Genomic DNA, 17680 nt, shown 5'->3' on the forward strand with positions numbered 1-17680 from the left:
TGTGAGGGTGTATGTGTGTGATGGTTTGTGTGTGTCTGTGTGAGGGTGTGTGTGTCTGTGTGAGGGTAGATGTGTGTGTGAGTGAGGGTGGGGTTGTGTGTGTCTGTGTGTAAGGGTGTGTCTGTGTGAGGGTGTGTGTGTGTCTGTGAGGGTGTGTGTGTGTGTGAGGGTGGGTGTGTGTGAGAGGGTGTGTGTGTCTGTGTGTGAGGGTATGTGTGTCTGTGTGAGGGGGTGTGTGTGAGGGTGTGTGTGTGAGGGTGTGTGTGTGTGAGGGTGTATGTGTGTCTCTGTGTGAGTGAGGGTGTGTGTGTGTGAGGGTGTGTGTGTGAGGGTGTATGTGTGTGAGGGTGTGTGTGAGGGGGTGTGTGTGTGATGGTTTGTGTGTGTCTGTGAGGGTGTGTCTGTGTGAGGGTGTGTGTGTCTGTGTGAGGGTGGGTGTGTGTGTGAGTGAGGGTGGGGGTGTGTGTCTGTGTGTGAGGGTGTGTCTGTGTGAGGGTGTGTCTGTGTGAGGGTGTGTGTGTCTGTGTGTGAGAGTGTGTCTGTGTGAGTGAGGGTGTGTTTGTGTGAGGGTGTGTGTGTCTGTGTGTGAGGGTGTGTCTGTGTGAGTGAGGGTGTGTTTGTGTGAGGGTGTGTGTGTCTGTGTGTGAGGGTGTGTCTGTGTGAGTGAGGGTGTGTTTGTGTGAGGGTGTGTGTGTCTGTGTGTGAGGGTGTGTGTGTGTGAGGGTGTGTCTATGTGTGAGGGTGTGTGTGTCTGTGTGTGAGGGTGTGTCTGTGTGAGGGTTTGTGTGTCTGTGTGTGAGGGTGTGGGTGTGTGTGTCTATGTGTGAGGGTGTGTGTGTTTGTGTGTGAGGGTGTGTGTGTGAGTGAGGGTGTGTGTGTGAGTGAGGGTGTGTGTGTCTGTGTGTGAGGGTGTGTGTGTCTGTGTGTGAGGGTGTGTCTGAGGGTGTGTGTGTGTGAGTGAGGGTGTGTGTGTCTGTGTGTGAGGGTGTGTGTGTCTGTGTGAGGGTGTGTGTGTGAGTGAGGGTGTGTCTGAGGGGGTGTGTGTCTGTGTGTGAGGGTGTGTCTGTGTGAGGGTGTGTGTGTGAGTGAGGGTGTGTGTGTCTGTGTGTGAGGGTGTGTGTGTGAGTGAGGGTGTGTCTGTGTGAGGGTGTGTGTGTGTGAGGGTGTGTGTGTGGGAGTGAGGGTGTGTCTGTGTGAGGGTGTGTGGGAGTGAGTGTGTGTCTGTGTGAGGGTGTGTATGTGTCTGTGTGTGAGGGTGGGCGTGGGGGTGTGTCTGTGTGAGGGTGTGTCTGTGTGAGTAAGGGTGTGTGTGTGTGAGTGTGAGGGTGTGTCTGTGTGAGTGAGAGTGTGTGTGAGTGTGAGGGTGTGTCTGTGTGAGTGAGGGTGTGTGTGTGTGAGTGTGAGGGTGTGTCTGTGTGTGAGGGTGTGTCTGTGTGAGTGAGGGTGTGTGTGTGTGAGTGTGAGGGTATGTCTGTGTGTGAGGGTGTGTCTGTGTGAGGGTGTGTCTGTGTGAGTGAGGGTGTGTCTGTGAGGGTGTGTCTGTGTGAGGGTGTGTCTGTGTGAGGGTGTGTGTGTGAGTGAGGGTGTGTCTGTGTGAGTGAGGGTGTGTCTGTGTGAGGGTGTGTCTGTGTGAGGGTGTGTGTGTGAGTGAGGGTGTGTCTGTGTGAGGGTGTGTGTGTGAGTGAGGGTGTGTCTGTGTGAGGGTGTGTATGTGTCTGTGTGTGAGGGTGGGAGTGGGGGTGTGTCTGTGTGAGGGTGTGTGTGAGTGAGGGTGTGTCTGTGTGAGGGTGTGTCTGTGTGAGGGTGTGTCTGTGTGAGGGTGTGTCTGTGTGAGGGTGTGTCTGTGTGAGTGAGGGTGTGTCTGTGTGAGGGTGTGTCTGTGTGAGGGTGTGTCTGTGTGAGGGTGTGTCTGTGTGAGTGAGGGTGTGTGTGAGTGAGGGTGTGTCTGTGTGAGGGTGTGTCTGTGTGGGGGTGTGTCTGTGTGAGGGTGTGTCTGTGTGAGTGAGGGTGTGTCTGTGTGAGGGTGTGTGTGTGTGAGTGAGGGTGTGTCTGTGTGAGGGTGTGTCTGTGTGAGGGTGTGTCTGTGTGAGGGTGTGTGTGTGAGTGAGGGTGTGTCTGTGTGAGGGTGTGTCTGTGTGTGAGGGTGTGTCTGTGTGAGGGTGTGTCTGTGTGAGTGAGGGTGTGTCTGTGTGAGGGTGTGTGTGTGAGTGAGGGTGTGTCTGTGTGAGGGTGTGTCTGTGTGAGGGTGTGTCTGTGTGAGGGTGTGTGTCTGTGTGAGTGAGGGTGTGTCTGTGTGAGGGTGTGTCTGTGTGAGGGTGTGTCTGTGTGTGAGGGTGTGTCTGTGTGAGGGTGTGTCTGTGTGAGTGAGGGTGTGTCTGTGTGAGGGTGTGTCTGTGTGGGGGTGTGTCTGTGTGAGGGTGTGTCTGTGTGAGTGAGGGTGTGTCTGTGTGAGGGTGTGTGTGTGTGAGTGAGGGTGTGTCTGTGTGAGGGTGTGTCTGTGTGAGGGTGTGTCTGTGTGAGGGTGTGTGTGTGTGAGGGTGTGTGTGTGAGTGAGGGTGTGTGTGAGTGAGGGTGTGTCTGTGTGAGGGTGTGTCTGTGTGTGAGGGTGTGTCTGTGTGAGGGTGTGTCTGTGTGAGTGAGGGTGTGTCTGTGTGAGGGTGTGTCTGTGTGAGGGTGTGTGTGTGAGTGAGGGTGTGTCTGTGTGAGGGTGTGTCTGTGTGAGGGTGTGTCTGTGTGAGGGTGTGTGTCTGTGTGAGGGTGTGTGAGTGTGAGTGTGTGTCTGTGTGAGGGTGTGTATGTGTCTGTGTGTGTGTGAGTGTGAGGGTGTGTCTGTGTGAGGGTGTGTATGTGTCTGTGTGTGAGGGTGGGAGTGGGGGTGTGTCTGTGTGAGGGTGTGTGTGTGAGTGAGGGTGTGTCTGTGTGAGTGTGAGGGTGTGTCTGTGTGAGGGTGTGTCTGTGTGAGTGAGGGTGTGTCTGTGTGAGTGAGGGTGTGTCTGTGTGAGGGTGTGTCTGTGTGAGGGTGTGTGTGTGAGTGAGGGTGTGTCTGTGTGAGGGTGTGTCTGTGTGAGGGTGTGTGTGTGAGTGAGGGTGTGTCTGTGTGAGGGTGTGTCTGTGTGAGGGTGTGTGTCTGTGTGAGGGTGTGTGTCTGTGTGAGGGTGTGTGAGTGTGTCTGTGTGAGGGTGTGTATGTGTCTGTGTGTGTGTGAGTGTGAGGGTGTGTCTGTGTGAGGGTGTGTATGTGTCTGTGTGTGAGGGTGGGAGTGGGGGTGTGTCTGTGTGAGGGTGTGTGGGAGTGAGTGTGTGTCTGTGTGAGTGTGTGTCTGTGTGAGGGTGTGTCTGTGTGAGTGAGGGTGTGTCTGTGTGAGTGAGGGTGTGTCTGTGTGAGTGAGGGTGTGTCTGTGTGAGGGTGTGTCTGTGTGAGGGTGTGTGTGTGTGAGTGAGGGTGTGTCTGTGTGAGTGAGAGTGTGTGTGTGTGTGAGTGTGAAGGTGTGTCTGTGTGAGGGTGTGTCTGTGTGAGGGTGTGTGTGTGAGTGAGGGTGTGTCTGTGTGAGGGTGTGTATGTGTCTGTGTGAGGGTGGGAGTGGGGGTGTGTCTGTGTGAGGGTGTGTGTGTGTGAGGGTGTCTGTGTGAGGGTGTGTCTGTGTGAGGGTGTGTCTGTGTCTGTGTGAGAGGGTGGGAGTGGGGGTGTGTATGTGTGAGGGTGTGTGGGAGTGAGTGTGTGTCTGTGTGAGGGTGTGTCTGTGTGAGGGTGTGTGTCTGTGTGAGGGTGTGTGTGTGTGAGTGAGGGTGTGTGGGAGTGAGTGTGTGTCTGTGTGTGAGGGTGTGTCTGTGTGAGGGTGTGTCTGTGTGAGGGTGTGTCTGTGTGAGGGTGTGTGTGTCTGTGTGAGGGTGTGTCTGTGTGTGAGGGTGTGTCTGTGTGAGGGTGTGTCTGTGTGAGGGTGGGAGTGGGGGTGTGTCTGTGTGAGGGTGTGTATGTGTCTGTGTGAGGGTGTGTCTGTGTGAGGGTGTGTGTGTGAGTGAGGGTGTGTCTGTGTGAGGGTGTGTATGTGTCTGTGTGTGAGGGTGGGAGTGGGGGTGTGTCTGTGTGAGGGTGTGTCTGTGTGAGGGTGTGTCTGTGTGAGGGTGTGTATGTGTCTGTGTGTGAGGGTGGGAGTGGGGGTGTGTGTCTGTGTGAGGGTGTGTCTGTGTGAGGGTGTGTCTGTGTGAGGGTGGGAGTGGGGGTGTGTCTGTGTGAGGGTGTGTCTGTGTGAGGGTGTGTGTGTGAGGGTGTGTCTGTGTGAGGGTGTGTCTGTGTGAGGGTGTGTCTGTGTGAGGGTGGGAGTGGGGGTGTGTCTGTGTGAGGGTGTGTCTGAGTGAGGGTGTGTCTGAGTGAGGGTGTGTCTGTGTGAGTGTGTGTCTGTGTGTGAGGGTGTCTGTGTGAGGGTGTGTCTGTGTGAGGGTGTGTCTGTGTGAGGGTGGGAGTGGGGGTGTGTCTGTGTGAGGGTGTGTCTGTGTGAGGGTGTGTCTGTGTGAGGGTGTGTGTGTGAGGGTGTGTCTGTGTGAGGGTGTGTCTGTGTGAGGGTGTGTCTGTGTGAGGGTGGGAGTGGGGGTGTGTCTGTGTGAGGGTGTGTCTGAGTGAGGGTGTGTCTGAGTGAGGGTGTGTCTGTGTGAGTGTGTGTCTGTGTGTGAGGGTGTCTGTGTGAGGGTGTGTCTGTGTGAGGGTGTGTCTGTGTGAGGGTGGGAGTGGGGGTGTGTCTGTGTGAGGGTGTGTGTGTGTGAGGGTGTGTCTGTGTGTGAGGGTGTGTCTGTGTGAGGGTGTGTCTGTGTGAGTGTGAGTGTGAGGGTGTGTGTGTGTGTGGGGGTGTGTCTGTGTGAGGGTGTGTGTGTGTGAGGGTGTGTCTGTGTGTGAGGGTGTGTCTGTGTGAGGGTGTGTCTGTGTGAGGGTGTGTGTGTGAGTGAGGGTGTGTCTGTGTGAGGGTGTGTCTGTGTGAGGGTGTGTCTGTGTGAGGGTGGGAGTGGGGGTGTGTCTGTGTGAGGGTGTGTCTGTGTGAGGGTGTGTCTGTGTGAGGGTGTGTGTGTGAGGGTGTGTCTGTGTGAGGGTGTGTCTGTGTGAGGGTGGGAGTGGGGGTGTGTCTGTGTGAGGGTGTGTCTGAGTGAGGGTGTGTCTGAGTGAGGGTGTGTCTGTGTGAGTGTGTGTCTGTGTGTGAGGGTGTCTGTGTGAGGGTGTGTCTGTGTGAGGGTGTGTCTGTGTGAGGGTGGGAGTGGGGGTGTGTCTGTGTGAGGGTGTGTGTGTGTGAGGGTGTGTCTGTGTGAGTGTGAGTGTGTGTGAGTGTGAGGGTGTGTGTGTGTGTGGGTGTGTGTGTGTGAGGGTGTGTCTGTGTGAGGGTGTGTCTGTGTGAGGGTGGGAGTGGGGGTGTGTCTGTGTGAGGGTGTGTCTGTGTGAGGGTGTGTCTGTGTGAGGGTGTGTGTGTGAGGGTGTGTCTGTGTGAGGGTGTGTCTGTGTGAGGGTGGGAGTGGGGGTGTGTCTGTGTGAGGGTGTGTCTGTGTGAGGGTGTGTCTGTGTGAGGGTGTGTGTGTGAGGGTGTGTCTGTGTGAGTGTGTGTCTGTGTGTGAGGGTGTCTGTGTGAGGGTGTGTCTGTGTGAGGGTGTGTCTGTGTGAGGGTGGGAGTGGGGGTGTGTCTGTGTGAGGGTGTGTGTGTGTGAGGGTGTGTCTGTGTGAGTGTGAGTGTGTGTGAGTGTGAGGGTGTGTGTGTGTGTGGGTGTGTGTGTGTGAGGGTGTGTCTGTGTGAGGGTGTGTCTGTGTGAGGGTGGGAGTGGGGGTGTGTCTGTGTGAGGGTGTGTCTGTGTGAGGGTGTGTCTGTGTGAGGGTGTGTGTGTGAGGGTGTGTCTGTGTGAGGGTGTGTCTGTGTGAGGGTGGGAGTGGGGGTGTGTCTGTGTGAGGGTGTGTCTGAGTGAGGGTGTGTGTGTGAGGGTGTGTCTGTGTGAGGGTGTGTCTGTGTGAGGGTGTGTGTGTGAGGGTGTGTCTGTGTGAGGGTGTGTCTGTGTGAGGGTGTGTCTGTGTGAGGGTGGGAGTGGGGGTGTGTCTGTGTGAGGGTGTGTGTGTGAGGGTGTGTCTGTGTGAGGGTGGGAGTGGGGGTGTGTCTGTGTGAGGGTGTGTCTGTGTGAGGGTGTGTCTGTGTGAGGGTGTGTGTGTGTGAGTGTGAGTGTGTGTCTGTGTGAGGGTGTGTGTGTGTGAGTGAGGGTGTGTCTGTGTGAGTGTGTGTCTGTGTGAGTGAGGGTGTGTGAGTGTGAGTGTGTGTCTGTGTGAGTGTGTGTATGTGTCTGTGTGCGGGTGTGTCTGTGTGAGTGAGGGGGTGTGTGTGTCTGTGTGAGGGTGTGTCTGTGTGAGGGTGTGTGTGTGTGAGGGTGTGTCTGTGTGAGGGTGTGTCTGTGTGAGGGTGTGTGTGTGTGAGGGTGTGTCTGTGTGAGGGTGTGTGTGTGTGAGGGTGTGTCTGTGTGAGGGTGTGTGTGTGAGTGAGGGTGTGTCTGTGTGAGGGTGTGTCTGTGTGAGGGTGTGTGTGTGTGAGGGTGTGTCTGTGTGAGGGTGTGTGTGTGAGTGAGGGTGTGTCTGTGTGAGGGTGTGTCTGTGTGAGTGAGGGTGTGTCTGTGTGAGGGTGTGTCTGTGTGAGTGAGGGTGTGTGTGTGTGAGTGAGGGTGTGTCTGTGTGAGGGTGTGTCTGTGTGAGGGTGTGTCTGTGTGAGGGTGTGTGTGTGAGTGAGGGTGTGTCTGTGTGAGGGTGTGTCTGTGTGTGAGGGTGTGTCTGTGTGAGGGTGTGTCTGTGTGAGTGAGGGTGTGTCTGTGTGAGGGTGTGTCTGTGTGAGGGTGTGTGTGTGTGTCTGTGTGAGTGTGAGGGTGTGTCTGTGTGAGGGTGTGTGTGTGAGTGTGTGAGGGTGTGTGTGTGTGAGTGAGTGTGTGTCTGTGTGAGGGTGTGTCTGTGTGAGGGTGGGAGTGGGGGTGTGTCTGTGTGAGGGTGTGTCTGTGTGAGTGTGAGTGTGTCTGTGTGTGAGGGTGTGTCTGTGTGAGGGTGTGTCTGTGTGAGGGTGTGTCTGTGTGAGTGTGTGTATGTGTCTGTGTGTGAGGGTGTGTCTGTGTGCGGGTGTGTCTGTGTGAGGGTGTGTCTGTGTGAGGGTGTGTATGTGTCTGTGTGTGAGGGTGTGTCTGTGTGCGGGTGTGTCTGTGTGAGGGTGTGTCTGTGTGAGGGTGTGTGTCTGTGTGAGGGTGTGTCTGTGTGCGGGTGTGTCTGTGTGAGGGTGTGTCTGTGTGAGGGTGTGTCTGTGTGAGGGTGTGTATGTGTCTGTGTGTGAGGGTGTGTCTGTGTGAGGGTGTGTCTGTGTGAGGGTGTGTGTGTCTGTGTGCGGGTGTGTCTGTGTGAGGGTGTGTGTGTCTGTGTGAGGGTGTGTCTGTGTGAGGGTGTGTCTGTGTGAGTGAGGGGGTGTGTCTGTGTGAGGGTGTGTCTGTGTGAGGGTGTGTATGTGTGAGTGAGGGGGTGTGTCTGTGTGAGGGTGTGTATGTGTGAGGGTGTGTGTGTGTGAGTGTGTGTCTGTGTGAGGGTGTGTGTGTGAGTGAGGGTGTGTGTGTGTGTCTGTGTGAGTGTGAGTGTGTGTCTGTGTGAGGGTGTGTCTGTGTGAGGGTGTGTATGTGTCTGTGTGTGAGGGTGTGTCTGTGTGAGGGTGTGTCTGTGTGAGGGTGTGTCTGTGTGAGTGAGGGGGTGTGTCTGTGTGAGGGTGTGTCTGTGTGAGGGTGTGTATGTGTGAGTGAGGGGGTGTGTCTGTGTGAGGGTGTGTATGTGTGAGGGTGTGTGTGTGTGAGTGTGTGTCTGTGTGAGGGTGTGTGTGTGAGTGAGGGTGTGTGTGTGTGTCTGTGTGAGTGTGAGTGTGTGTCTGTGTGAGGGTGTGTCTGTGTGAGTGAGGGGGTGTGGGGCAGGGAGTGCTTGTTGAGGGAGAATGTGGTGTAACCCCTGGAAGGGGCAGATCCTCACTGTCCCTGATTCAGTGTCGAGCACAGCCAACACATCGATACCAGCTCCGTTCACATTGGCTCTTCACCATCACCGAGTCCCCATCCACAGGGCAGTTCCACAATTAAACCCAGCGCAGACTGTCACTCTCCCATCGAAAACCTGCACCAGCATTTAGTATTCCTGACACAGTGTAGGGCTCCCTCTACATCCCCCTGACAGTGTGTCCCCCCCTCCCACTTTATACCCAGTGTCAGTATCCAGCGCTCCCAGGGACAGGGACAGGGGGGTTAGATACAGTGTAGAGCTCCCTCTACATCCCCCTGACAGTGTGTCCCCCCCTCCCACTTTATACCCAGTGTCAGCATCCAGTGCTCCCAGGGACAGGGACAGCACGTGGGGGGGGTTAGATACAGTGTAGAGCTCCCTCTACATCCCCCTGACAGTGTGTCCCCCCTCCCACTTTATTCCCAGTGTCAGCACCCAGCGCTCCCAGGGACAGGGACAGCACGGGGGGGTTAGATACAGTGTAGGGCTCCCGCTACATCCCCCTGACAGTGTGTCCCCCCCTCCCACTTTATACCCAGTGTCAGTATCCAGCGCTCCCAGGGACAGGGACAGCACGGGGGTTAGATACAGTGTAGAGCTCCCGCTACATCCCCCTGACAGTGTGTCCCCCCTCCCACTTTATACCCAGTGTCAGCATCCAGCGCTCCCAGGGACAGGGACAGCACGGGGTGGGGGGGGGGGGGGTTAGATACAGTGTAGAGCTTCCTCTACATCCCCCTGACAGTGTGTCCCCCTCCCACTTTATTCCCAGTGTCAGCATCCAGCGCTCCCAGGGACAGGGACAGCACGGGGTTAGATACAGTGTAGAGCTCCCTCTACATCCCCCTGACAGTGTGTCCCCCTCCCACTTTATTCCCAGTGTCAGCATCCAGCACTCCCAGAAAGAAATCATTGTTGATCTCATACCAAATGAAGTTTCTGTGTCGACTTTACTGTGGAATAAAGGTGGGAGTGAGTTATGAAAGTGGTGAACGGAAGATCCGTGATGGGGAGATTAGTGGGAGAGCCAATCAAGTCATACATCCAGGCGGCTGGTATTGAGATCAGAGGGTGACTGGCACTCCTGAGGCAAGGTTTTGGTGGGGAGGGAAGAGTGTGGGGAGGGGGAGTTGAGGTGAGATTGGGTCAGGGCCACCATTCCCGCCAACTCTCTGGCGCAGTCTCCTCCAGGTGTAGGCCTCGGGTGAAGCAAGGGAACTTTTGAGATTCATTACTCGCTCCTCCGTCATTACTACTGCACCATCGCAGAGGAATGGTGATTGGTCCAATTCCTACAGACAGACAGACATGGATAGAGTTGGAACGCAGTCAGCCATCTCTCCCTGCTTCCCCACCCCACCCCGCAGCCCCCTTGCTGCTTCATGTCCTCTCTCTCTCTCTCTCTCTCTCTCCCTCCCCCCATCACCCCAACCCCACCTCAGAATCACACACACACACACACACACACACACACACACAGAGTCCCAAAGAGACCCTTTCGGTCTGTACCGCCAAGAAATGCAATGACCGACACCAGTCCGACTTTCCCACACTCAGCCCACATCCCCCAAACGTGGTGACGTTTCAAGTGTTCCTTCAGAAAGCTTTTCAATGGTTGTGAGGTTTCCCGCCTCAACTATCCTCCCAGGCAGTGCGTTCCACCCACTGGGAATAAGAAATTGTCCTCAAATCCCCTCGAAACCTCCTGCCTTTCACTTTAAAACGGTTTCCCCTGCGTTGTTGACCCTCCCACAGAGGGGAACAGCTGCTTCCCGTTGACCCGGTCCATGCCCCTCATAATGTTATACTCCTCAATCAGGTTTCTGCCCCCCCCCCCCCCCCCCCCCCGCTCCCCCCTCCACTCACTGAGCTTATCCAGTCTCTGTCCGTCACTGAATCGCTCCCATCCCAGACAACGTCCTGGTGAACCTCCTCTGCTCCCCAAACTCCCACCCCCCCCAGCATAATCCCATCACTCCGAGAGTGTGGGGACCAGAAGGGTACACAGTGCTCCCAGTGGGACCCTCACCAAAGTCCTGGACAGCTCCAGCAGGGCCTCCCTGCTCTGTCAGTACAGGCCGGCGACTGATCAAGGCAAGCATCCCACAATTCCTTCCGAACCGCCCCGTTATCCCGTCCCCGTCAGGGGATCTGTGGACAAGAATCCCAGGCTCCCTCTGTTCCTCTGAGCTCCCCGGCGACCTGCCGATCACCGAGCTCTGCCTTGTCCCGCTCCTTCTTCCAAACCGCGTTTACCCCTCGCGTTTATCCGGGGCGACATTCCCATCAGCCGCCGATCTGCCCCCTCTGGCCAATCCCGTTGGATATCCTTCTGGAACCTTCCTCCTCAGTGTTGGCCAGTCAGTGAATCTTTGCGTCACCCACAGACCTGCTGCCCTATCCCCCCTAGATTCCATAAAGACATCATTGATGAGTATTACACAGAAGCAGGGGCTGAGCGATAATCCCTGGGGAATGCACCGAGACACAGAGCTCCAGTGAGAAACAGCCTTCCACCCTGATGAAGCGAGATCCATCTGACCAGGGTTCCCCTGGATAACATCAGACTCCCCATCTCCCACGACTCACCCCCTTTCCCACTCTTCCTCCTGCTCCCCCTTACCTTCCCTGAAGTTATTATCCTCCGTACCCTCCTCTATGTCACAAACGCTTGACATTCTCCAAACACCTTCTTTCTCCACAGTCTCGTCCCACACGACCACCAACTCCTTTCACTAACTTATACCCAGTGTCAGCACAGAGCGCACCCAGGACAGCGACAGGTTAGATACAGGGGGGCTCCCTCAGCACTGACCTTCCGACAGCACGGCCCTCCCTCAGCACTGACCCTCCGACAGTGCGGCCCTCCCTCAGCACTGACCCCCCGACAGTGCGGCACACCCTCAGCACTGACCCTCCGACAGTGCGGCCCTCCCTCGGCACTGACCCTCCGACAGTGCGGCCCTCCCTCGGCACTGACCCTCCGACAGTGCGGCCCCTCCCTCAGCACTGACCCTCCCACAGTGCGGCCCTCCCTCAGCACTGACCCTCCGACAGTGCGGCCCTCCCTCAGCACTGACCCTCCGACAGTGCGGCCCTCCCTCAGCACTGACCCTCCGACAGTGCGGCCCTCCCTCAGCACTGACCCCTCCGACAGTGCGGCCCTCCCTCAGCACTGACCCTCCGACAGTGCGGCCCTCCCTCGGCACTGACCCTCCGACAGTGCGGCCCTCCCTCGGCACTGACCCTCCGACAGTGCGGCCCTCCCTCGGCACTGACCCTCCGACAGTGCGGCCCTCCCTCGGCACTGACCCTCCGACAGTGCGGCCCTCCCTCGGCACTGACCCTCCGACAGTGCGGCCCTCCCTCAGCACTGACCCTCCGACAGTGCGGCCCTCCCTCAGCACTGACCCTCCGACAGTGCGGCCCTCCCTCAGCACTGACCCTCCGACAGTGCGGCCCTCCCTCGGCACTGACCCTCCGACAGTGCGGCCCTCCCTCGGCACTGACCCGACAGCGCGGCCCTCCCTCGGCACTGACCCTCCGACAGCGCGGCCCTCCCTCGGCACTGACCCTCCGACAGCGCGGCCCTCCCTCGGCACTGACCCTCCGACAGCGCGGCCCTCCCTCGGCACTGACCCTCCGACAGCGCGGCCCTCCCTCAGCACTGACCCTCCGACAGTGCGGCCCTCCCTCAGCACTGACCCTCCGACAGTGCGGCCCTCCCTCAGCACTGACCCTCCGACAGTGCGGCCCTCCCTCGGCACTGACCCTCCGACAGTGCGGCCCTCCCTCGGCACTGACCCTCCGACAGTGCGGCCCTCCCTCGGCACTGACCCTCCGACAGTGCGGCCCTCCCTCGGCACTGACCCTCCGACAGTGCGGCCCTCCCTCAGCACTGACCCTCCGACAGTGCGGCCCTCCCTCAGCACTGACCCTCCGACAGTGCGGCCCTCCCTCAGCACTGACCCTCCGACAGTGCGGCCCTCCCTCAGCACTGACCCTCCGACAGTGCGGCCCTCCCTCAGCACTGACCCTCCGACAGTGCGGCCCTCCCTCAGCACTGACCCTCCGACAGTGCGGCCCTCCCTCAGCACTGACCCTCCGACAGTGCGGCCCTCCCTCGGCACTGACCCTCCGACAGCGCGGCCCTCCCTCGGCACTGACCCTCCGACAGCGCGGCCCTCCCTCGGCACTGACCCTCCGACAGCGCGGCCCTCCCTCGGCACTGACCCTCCGACAGCGCGGCCCTCCCTCGGCACTGACCCTCCGACAGCGCGGCCCTCCCTCGGCACTGACCCTCCGACAGCGCGGCCCTCCCTCGGCACTGACCCTCCGACAGTGCGGCCCTCCCTCAGCACTGACCCTCCGACAGTTTGCCAGTTGTCTCACCCCAAGGGTGCCTTTCCCTCAGGTTACTGCACGGATTTCCTCATGATTTCCAACATTGCTCGGGTTTCCGGAAACTTCAGCTGGCGAGGTGGTCCTTTCTTAATTCCGCTCCACAGCACCACCTCTGCGGGGAGAGAGACAGGAAAGCGGGGAGACATTAGACCGGACCCATTCCAATGACCACACCCTTGCTTCACAGACACTGATTGAGCCGTCAGTCATTACTCTCCCTGTGGCACTTGTCCTGCTTCCCTCCGACCCCCAACGCCTCTTCCCAGCCGGTCCTCATACCCTTCAATATCCAACGATCTCACCGCCTCAGTGTCCTTCAGCGGTGGGCACCACTGCCTCAGGGAACCCGGGTTCGATTCTCGCCTCAGGCCAACCGTCCGTGTGGAGTTGGCATACACTCCCCGTGTCTGGGTGGGTTTTCCCAGGTTTCCCTGGGTGAAAAAGTTGCCCCTTAGGTCTCTTTTATATCTTTCCCCTCTCACCCTAAACCTATGCCCTCTGGTTCTGGACTCACCCCCAACCTGTTCATCTTTATGATTCCAAGAGAATGTTAGGGTGGATTGGCCATGCTAAATTGTCCCACAGTGTTCAGGGATGTGTAGGTTAGGGGGGATTGGCCGTGCTAAATTGTCCCACAGTGTTCAGGGGTGTGTAGGTTAGGGTGGATTGGCCATGCTAAATTGTCCCACAGTGTTCAGGGATGTGTAGGTCAGGGTGGATTGGCCGTGCTAAATTGTCCCACAGTGTTCAGGGATGTGTAGGTTAGGGTGGATTGGCCGTGCTAAATTGTCCCATAGTGTAAAGGGATGTGTAGGTTAGGGTGGATTGGCCGTGCTAAATTGTCCCATAGTGTTCAGGGATGTGTAGGTTAGGGTGGATTGGCCGTGCTAAATTGTCCCTTAGTGTTCAGGGATGTGTAGGTTAGGGTGGATTGGCCGTGCTAAATTGTCCCACAGTGTTCAGGGATGTGTAGGTTAGGGTGGATTGGCCGTGCTAAATTGTCCCACAGTGTTCAGGGATGGGTAGGTTAGGGTGGATTGGCCGTGCTAAATTGTCCCACAGTGTTCAGGGATGTGTAGGTTAGGGTGGATTGGCCGTGCTAAATTGTCCCACAGTGTTCAGGGATGGGTAGGTTAGGGTGGATTGGCCGTGATAAATTGTCCCACAGTGTTCAGGGATGTGTAGGTTAGGGTGGATTGGCCGTGCTAAATTGTCCCACAGTGTTCAGGGATGGGTAGGTTAGGGTGGATTGGCCGTGATAAATTGTCCCGTAGTGTTCAGGGATGTGTAGGTTAGGGTGGATTGGCCGTGCTAAATTGTCCCATAGTGTTCAGGGATGTGTAGGTTAGGGTGGATTGGCCGTGCTAAATTGTCCCACAGTGTTCAGGGATGTGTAGGTTAGGGTGGATTGGCCGTGCTAAATTGTCCCATAGTGTTCAGGGATGTGTAGGTTAGGGTGGATTGGCCGTGCTAAATTGTCCCACAGTGTTCAGGGATGTGTAGGTTAGGGTGGATTGGCCGTGCTAAATTGTCCCATAGTGTTCAGGGATGTGTAGGTTAGGGTGGATTGGCCGTGCTAAATTGTCCCATAGTGTTCAGGGATGTGTGTGTTAGGGTGGATTGGCCGTGCTAAATTGTCCCATAGTGTTCAGGGATGTGTGTGTTAGGGTGGATTGGCCGTGCTAAATTGTCCCACAGTGTTCAGGGATGTGTAGGTTAGGGTGGATTAGTCTGGGGTAAATGTAGAGTAATAGGGTAGGGGAATGGGTGTGTGTGGGTTACGTTTCGGAGGCTCAGTTAGCACATGTTGTGCCGAAGAGCCTGTTTCCACACTGTCTGGGTTCTTGGATTCAATAGGTGGGGGTGGGGGTGGGTGTGAGAGGGAGAATCCAACGATTCACCAGCCTCCAAGTCAAGTCATTGGTCCTGGTTCTAATCCAAAATGGCCGACTCCATTACCTGAGACTAATATCCCACCTGGCCGGAGATGGAAGCCTGTCACTGTCAATCTGTCAGTGTCCTGAAGGGTTTTACATGTTTAACCTTCACTTCGCCTTGTCCTGTATCGTGGGTAATCCCAGGGATGTGGGCCCAGCCCTTTTGGGAACCAGAGGGGTGGGGAAGGGATCCGAGAGGGTGTGGATACGATCCCCGTGGATAATCCCAGGGATGTGGGCCCTCAGAGACTGGGATAGACCGGAGAGGCGGGGCCTGGTCTCCTCAGAGACAAGATCATCGAGAGGAGATTCGATCGAGGGGTTTGAGATCGCGAGGTGGTGGGGGGGGGGGGGGGGAGCTGGAGAGGGTCGAGAGGGAGAATCTGTTCTCATTGATGGGAAGATGGGGAACCAGAGGGACAAGGATTGAAGGGGATTGGTGACAGGAGCACTGAGAGACACCAGGAGAAACCTTTTCACTCCGCGAGGGGTTAGGGTCTGGAAGGTGCTGCCTGAGAGTGAGGGGGGAGGGAGGGAGGGAGGGTCACTCGAGGGGTTAGGGTCTGGAAGGTGGTGAGAGTGAGGGGGGTAGGGAGGGAGGTCACTCGAGGGGTTAGGGTCTGGAAGGTGCTGCCTGAGAGTGAGGGGGAGAGGGGGGATCACCCGAGGGGTTAGGGTCTGGAAGGTGCTGCCTGAGAGTGAGGGGGGGGAGGGAGGGTCACCCGAGGGGTTAGGGTCTGGAAGGTGCTGCCTGAGAGTGAGGGGGGGAGGGAGGTAGGGTCACTCGAGGGGTTAGGGTCTGGAAGGTGCTGCCTGAGAGTGAGGGGGGGAGGGAGGGTCAATCCCACTGTCCATCCCAGTGCACCCAGCCCCCTCTCCCACACAGTCGTGTGCTGAGTCTCACCCTTGCCCTCTGGTGTTACCAGGGTGACCTCGAAGCTGTTCTTTCGGGGTTTGTCTGGATTTAGTAGCACCTCGAGGCCTCCGAACTCCTTACACAAGGCCTCACTGAGAGCTTTCGCGGTTCGGTGGTAGATCTGTCAGCTGGTGCTGTGTGTGAGAGAGAGAGAGAGAGAGAGAGAGAGCGGTATGGTTACCGTTAATGCCTCACTCAGACCCTATCGCGGTGATAGACCTGGAGAAAGCAGGGGACTGCAGATGCTGGAGGTCAGACGCGGAGAGGGTGGGGCGCTGGAAAAGCGCAGCGGGTCAGGCAGCATCCGAGGAACTGAACTTCATTCCTGATGAAGTGCTTATGCCCGAAACGTCCACTCTCCTGCTCTTCGGATGCTGTGCTTTGCCAGGGTCATGCTTCGTGGTGGTAGGGCTGTCAGTGGAAGGACTGCGGGATGGGCCGAATGGCCTCCTGCTGTCCTCGCAGGTCCTCTCGTTCCATGAGCATCAATCTCGGAAAAGAAATTGACAAGTAACATTCACACCGCTCAATGTCCCCATCCGGTAAGGGGAGTGTTGGTGAACAAAGACACCTTGGAGTGCAGGCTCATAGCTCCTTGAAAATGGAGTCACAGGTCGATAGGATAGTGAAGGCAGCGTTTGGTATGTTTTTCCTTTATTGGTCAGAGTATTGAGTACAGGAGTTGGGAGGTCATGTTGTGGCTGTACAGGACATTGGTTAGGCCACTGTTGGAATATCGGGTGCAATTCTGGTCTCCTTCCTATCGGAAAGATGTTGTGAAACTTGAAAGGATTCAGAAAAGATTTACAAGGATGTTGCGAGGGTTGGAGGGTTTGAGCTACAGGGAGAGGCTGATCAGGCTGGGGCTGTTTTCCCTGGAGCATCGGAGGCTGAGGGGTGACCTTATAGAGGTTTATAAAATCATGAGGGGCATGGATAGGGTAAATAGACAAAGTCTTTTCCCTGGGATGGGGGAGTCCAGAACTAGAGGGGCATAGGTTTAGGGTGAGAGGGGAAAGATATAAAAGAGACCTAAGGGGCAACTTTTTCACGCAGAGGGTGGTACGTGTTTGGAATGAGCTGCCAGAGGATGTGGTGGAGGCTGGTACAATGACAACATTTAAGAGGCATTTGGATGGGGATATGGATAGGAAGGGTTTGGAGGGATATGGGCCGGGTGCTGGCAGGTGGGACTAGATTGGGTTGGGATATCTGGGTCAGCATGGACGGGGTTGGGCCGAAGGGTCTGTTTCTGTGCTCTACATCTCTGTGACTGTTAAGAGATAATCTAACCACCACCCCTTGCCATTACCATCATTGAACTTTATTTTAAATAACTCTCTCATTAGATATAGGTTCCACTGGCTGGCCCCAGTATTTCCCCCTCAGTCCCTAATTGCCCCCCCGTTGAGAATGTGGGTGGGTGGGGGGGTGAGCGTCCATCTTGACCCGCTGCAGCCCATGTGCTGTGGGTAGACCCACAATGCCCCTGAGGGAGGGAATTCCAGGATTCAGACCCTGAAGGGAACGGCGATATGTTTCCGAGTCGGGATGGGGAGTGTCTCGGAGGGGAACTTGCAGGAAGGGTGGGGGGGGGGGGGGTGTTCCCATGTACCTGCTGCCCCCTTGTCCTTCTGGATGGGAGTGGGGGCCGTGGGTTTGGGGGAAGGTGCTGCCTTGGGATGGGGAATACCCCCCGCCACCAACACCCTTGGGCTCCCCACTGTCCGGACGCCCGACTGGACCGTCCATTTTGTCAGAGCGAGGGCCGTCGGGGGGGGGGGGGGGGTGGAATGGACCCCTGGGACAGCGGGAGATGGAGACGCCCCTGCAGCGTTTGAAAGGCATTTGGATGGTGGTGCGAGCCGGGAGGTTCGGAGAGATACGGGCTTGGCTGGGAGGCAACTGGGACCGGTTGACGTTTGTGGGGGGGGGGGGGGGGCGCGGACGGATTTGGTGCCAAGGGTCTGTTCCCGTATCTACACAAGGCTGCCAAGCGCTGGTCAGAGGCCACGAATATGGACTGTGATAATTACCAGTGCTCAAAGATGACCTTCAGGCCAGTGCCCAGGCTGGTTTGGTTGGCTGGGGAGCCGCTGGTTGGTGGCGAGGGTGGCGAGGGGGTAGAGGGAGCACCAGCTACCTCCTTCTGTGCTTGAGCCATGTGGCTCACTCGGAACAGAATGGCAGAACGCTGGCGGGAAATTCCGAACTGATACAATGGGGCTAGTCCACCGAATGTTGGTGGGGAGGGGGAAGGCTGAGGGTGCCAAGGGGGTGTTACAGTGACCGACTCTCTGGACCAGGCTGAACCCGGCAGGGCTCAGTCCCAGAGTACACCGCTGCCCACTCAGAGCCGACGCAAGCCCTTGGCGTGGGGTTTCCAGATCAGTACGCCGAC

The 17680-nt window shown here is 57.2% G+C and overlaps 1 protein-coding gene across 1 annotated transcript; it reads right to left on the reverse strand.

Annotated features, from left to right (window-relative positions):
* Positions 1-8996: 8996 nt before the first annotated feature.
* selenoh (selenoprotein H) lies at positions 8997-17443 on the reverse strand. Its single transcript, XM_072564747.1, has 4 exons — positions 17333-17443; positions 15268-15481; positions 12415-12538; positions 8997-9314 (listed from the first exon to the last, which is right to left on the reverse strand). The coding sequence occupies exons 1-3, from the start codon at positions 17441-17443 to the stop codon at positions 12438-12440; spliced, it is 426 nt and encodes a 141-aa protein (XP_072420848.1). The 3' UTR covers positions 8997-9314; positions 12415-12437.
* Between the last annotated feature and the right edge of the window lie 237 nt (positions 17444-17680).

Source organism: Chiloscyllium punctatum, chromosome 47 (genome assembly GCF_047496795.1).
Source record: "Chiloscyllium punctatum isolate Juve2018m chromosome 47, sChiPun1.3, whole genome shotgun sequence".
NCBI classification, from domain to species: Eukaryota; Metazoa; Chordata; class Chondrichthyes; order Orectolobiformes; family Hemiscylliidae; genus Chiloscyllium; species Chiloscyllium punctatum.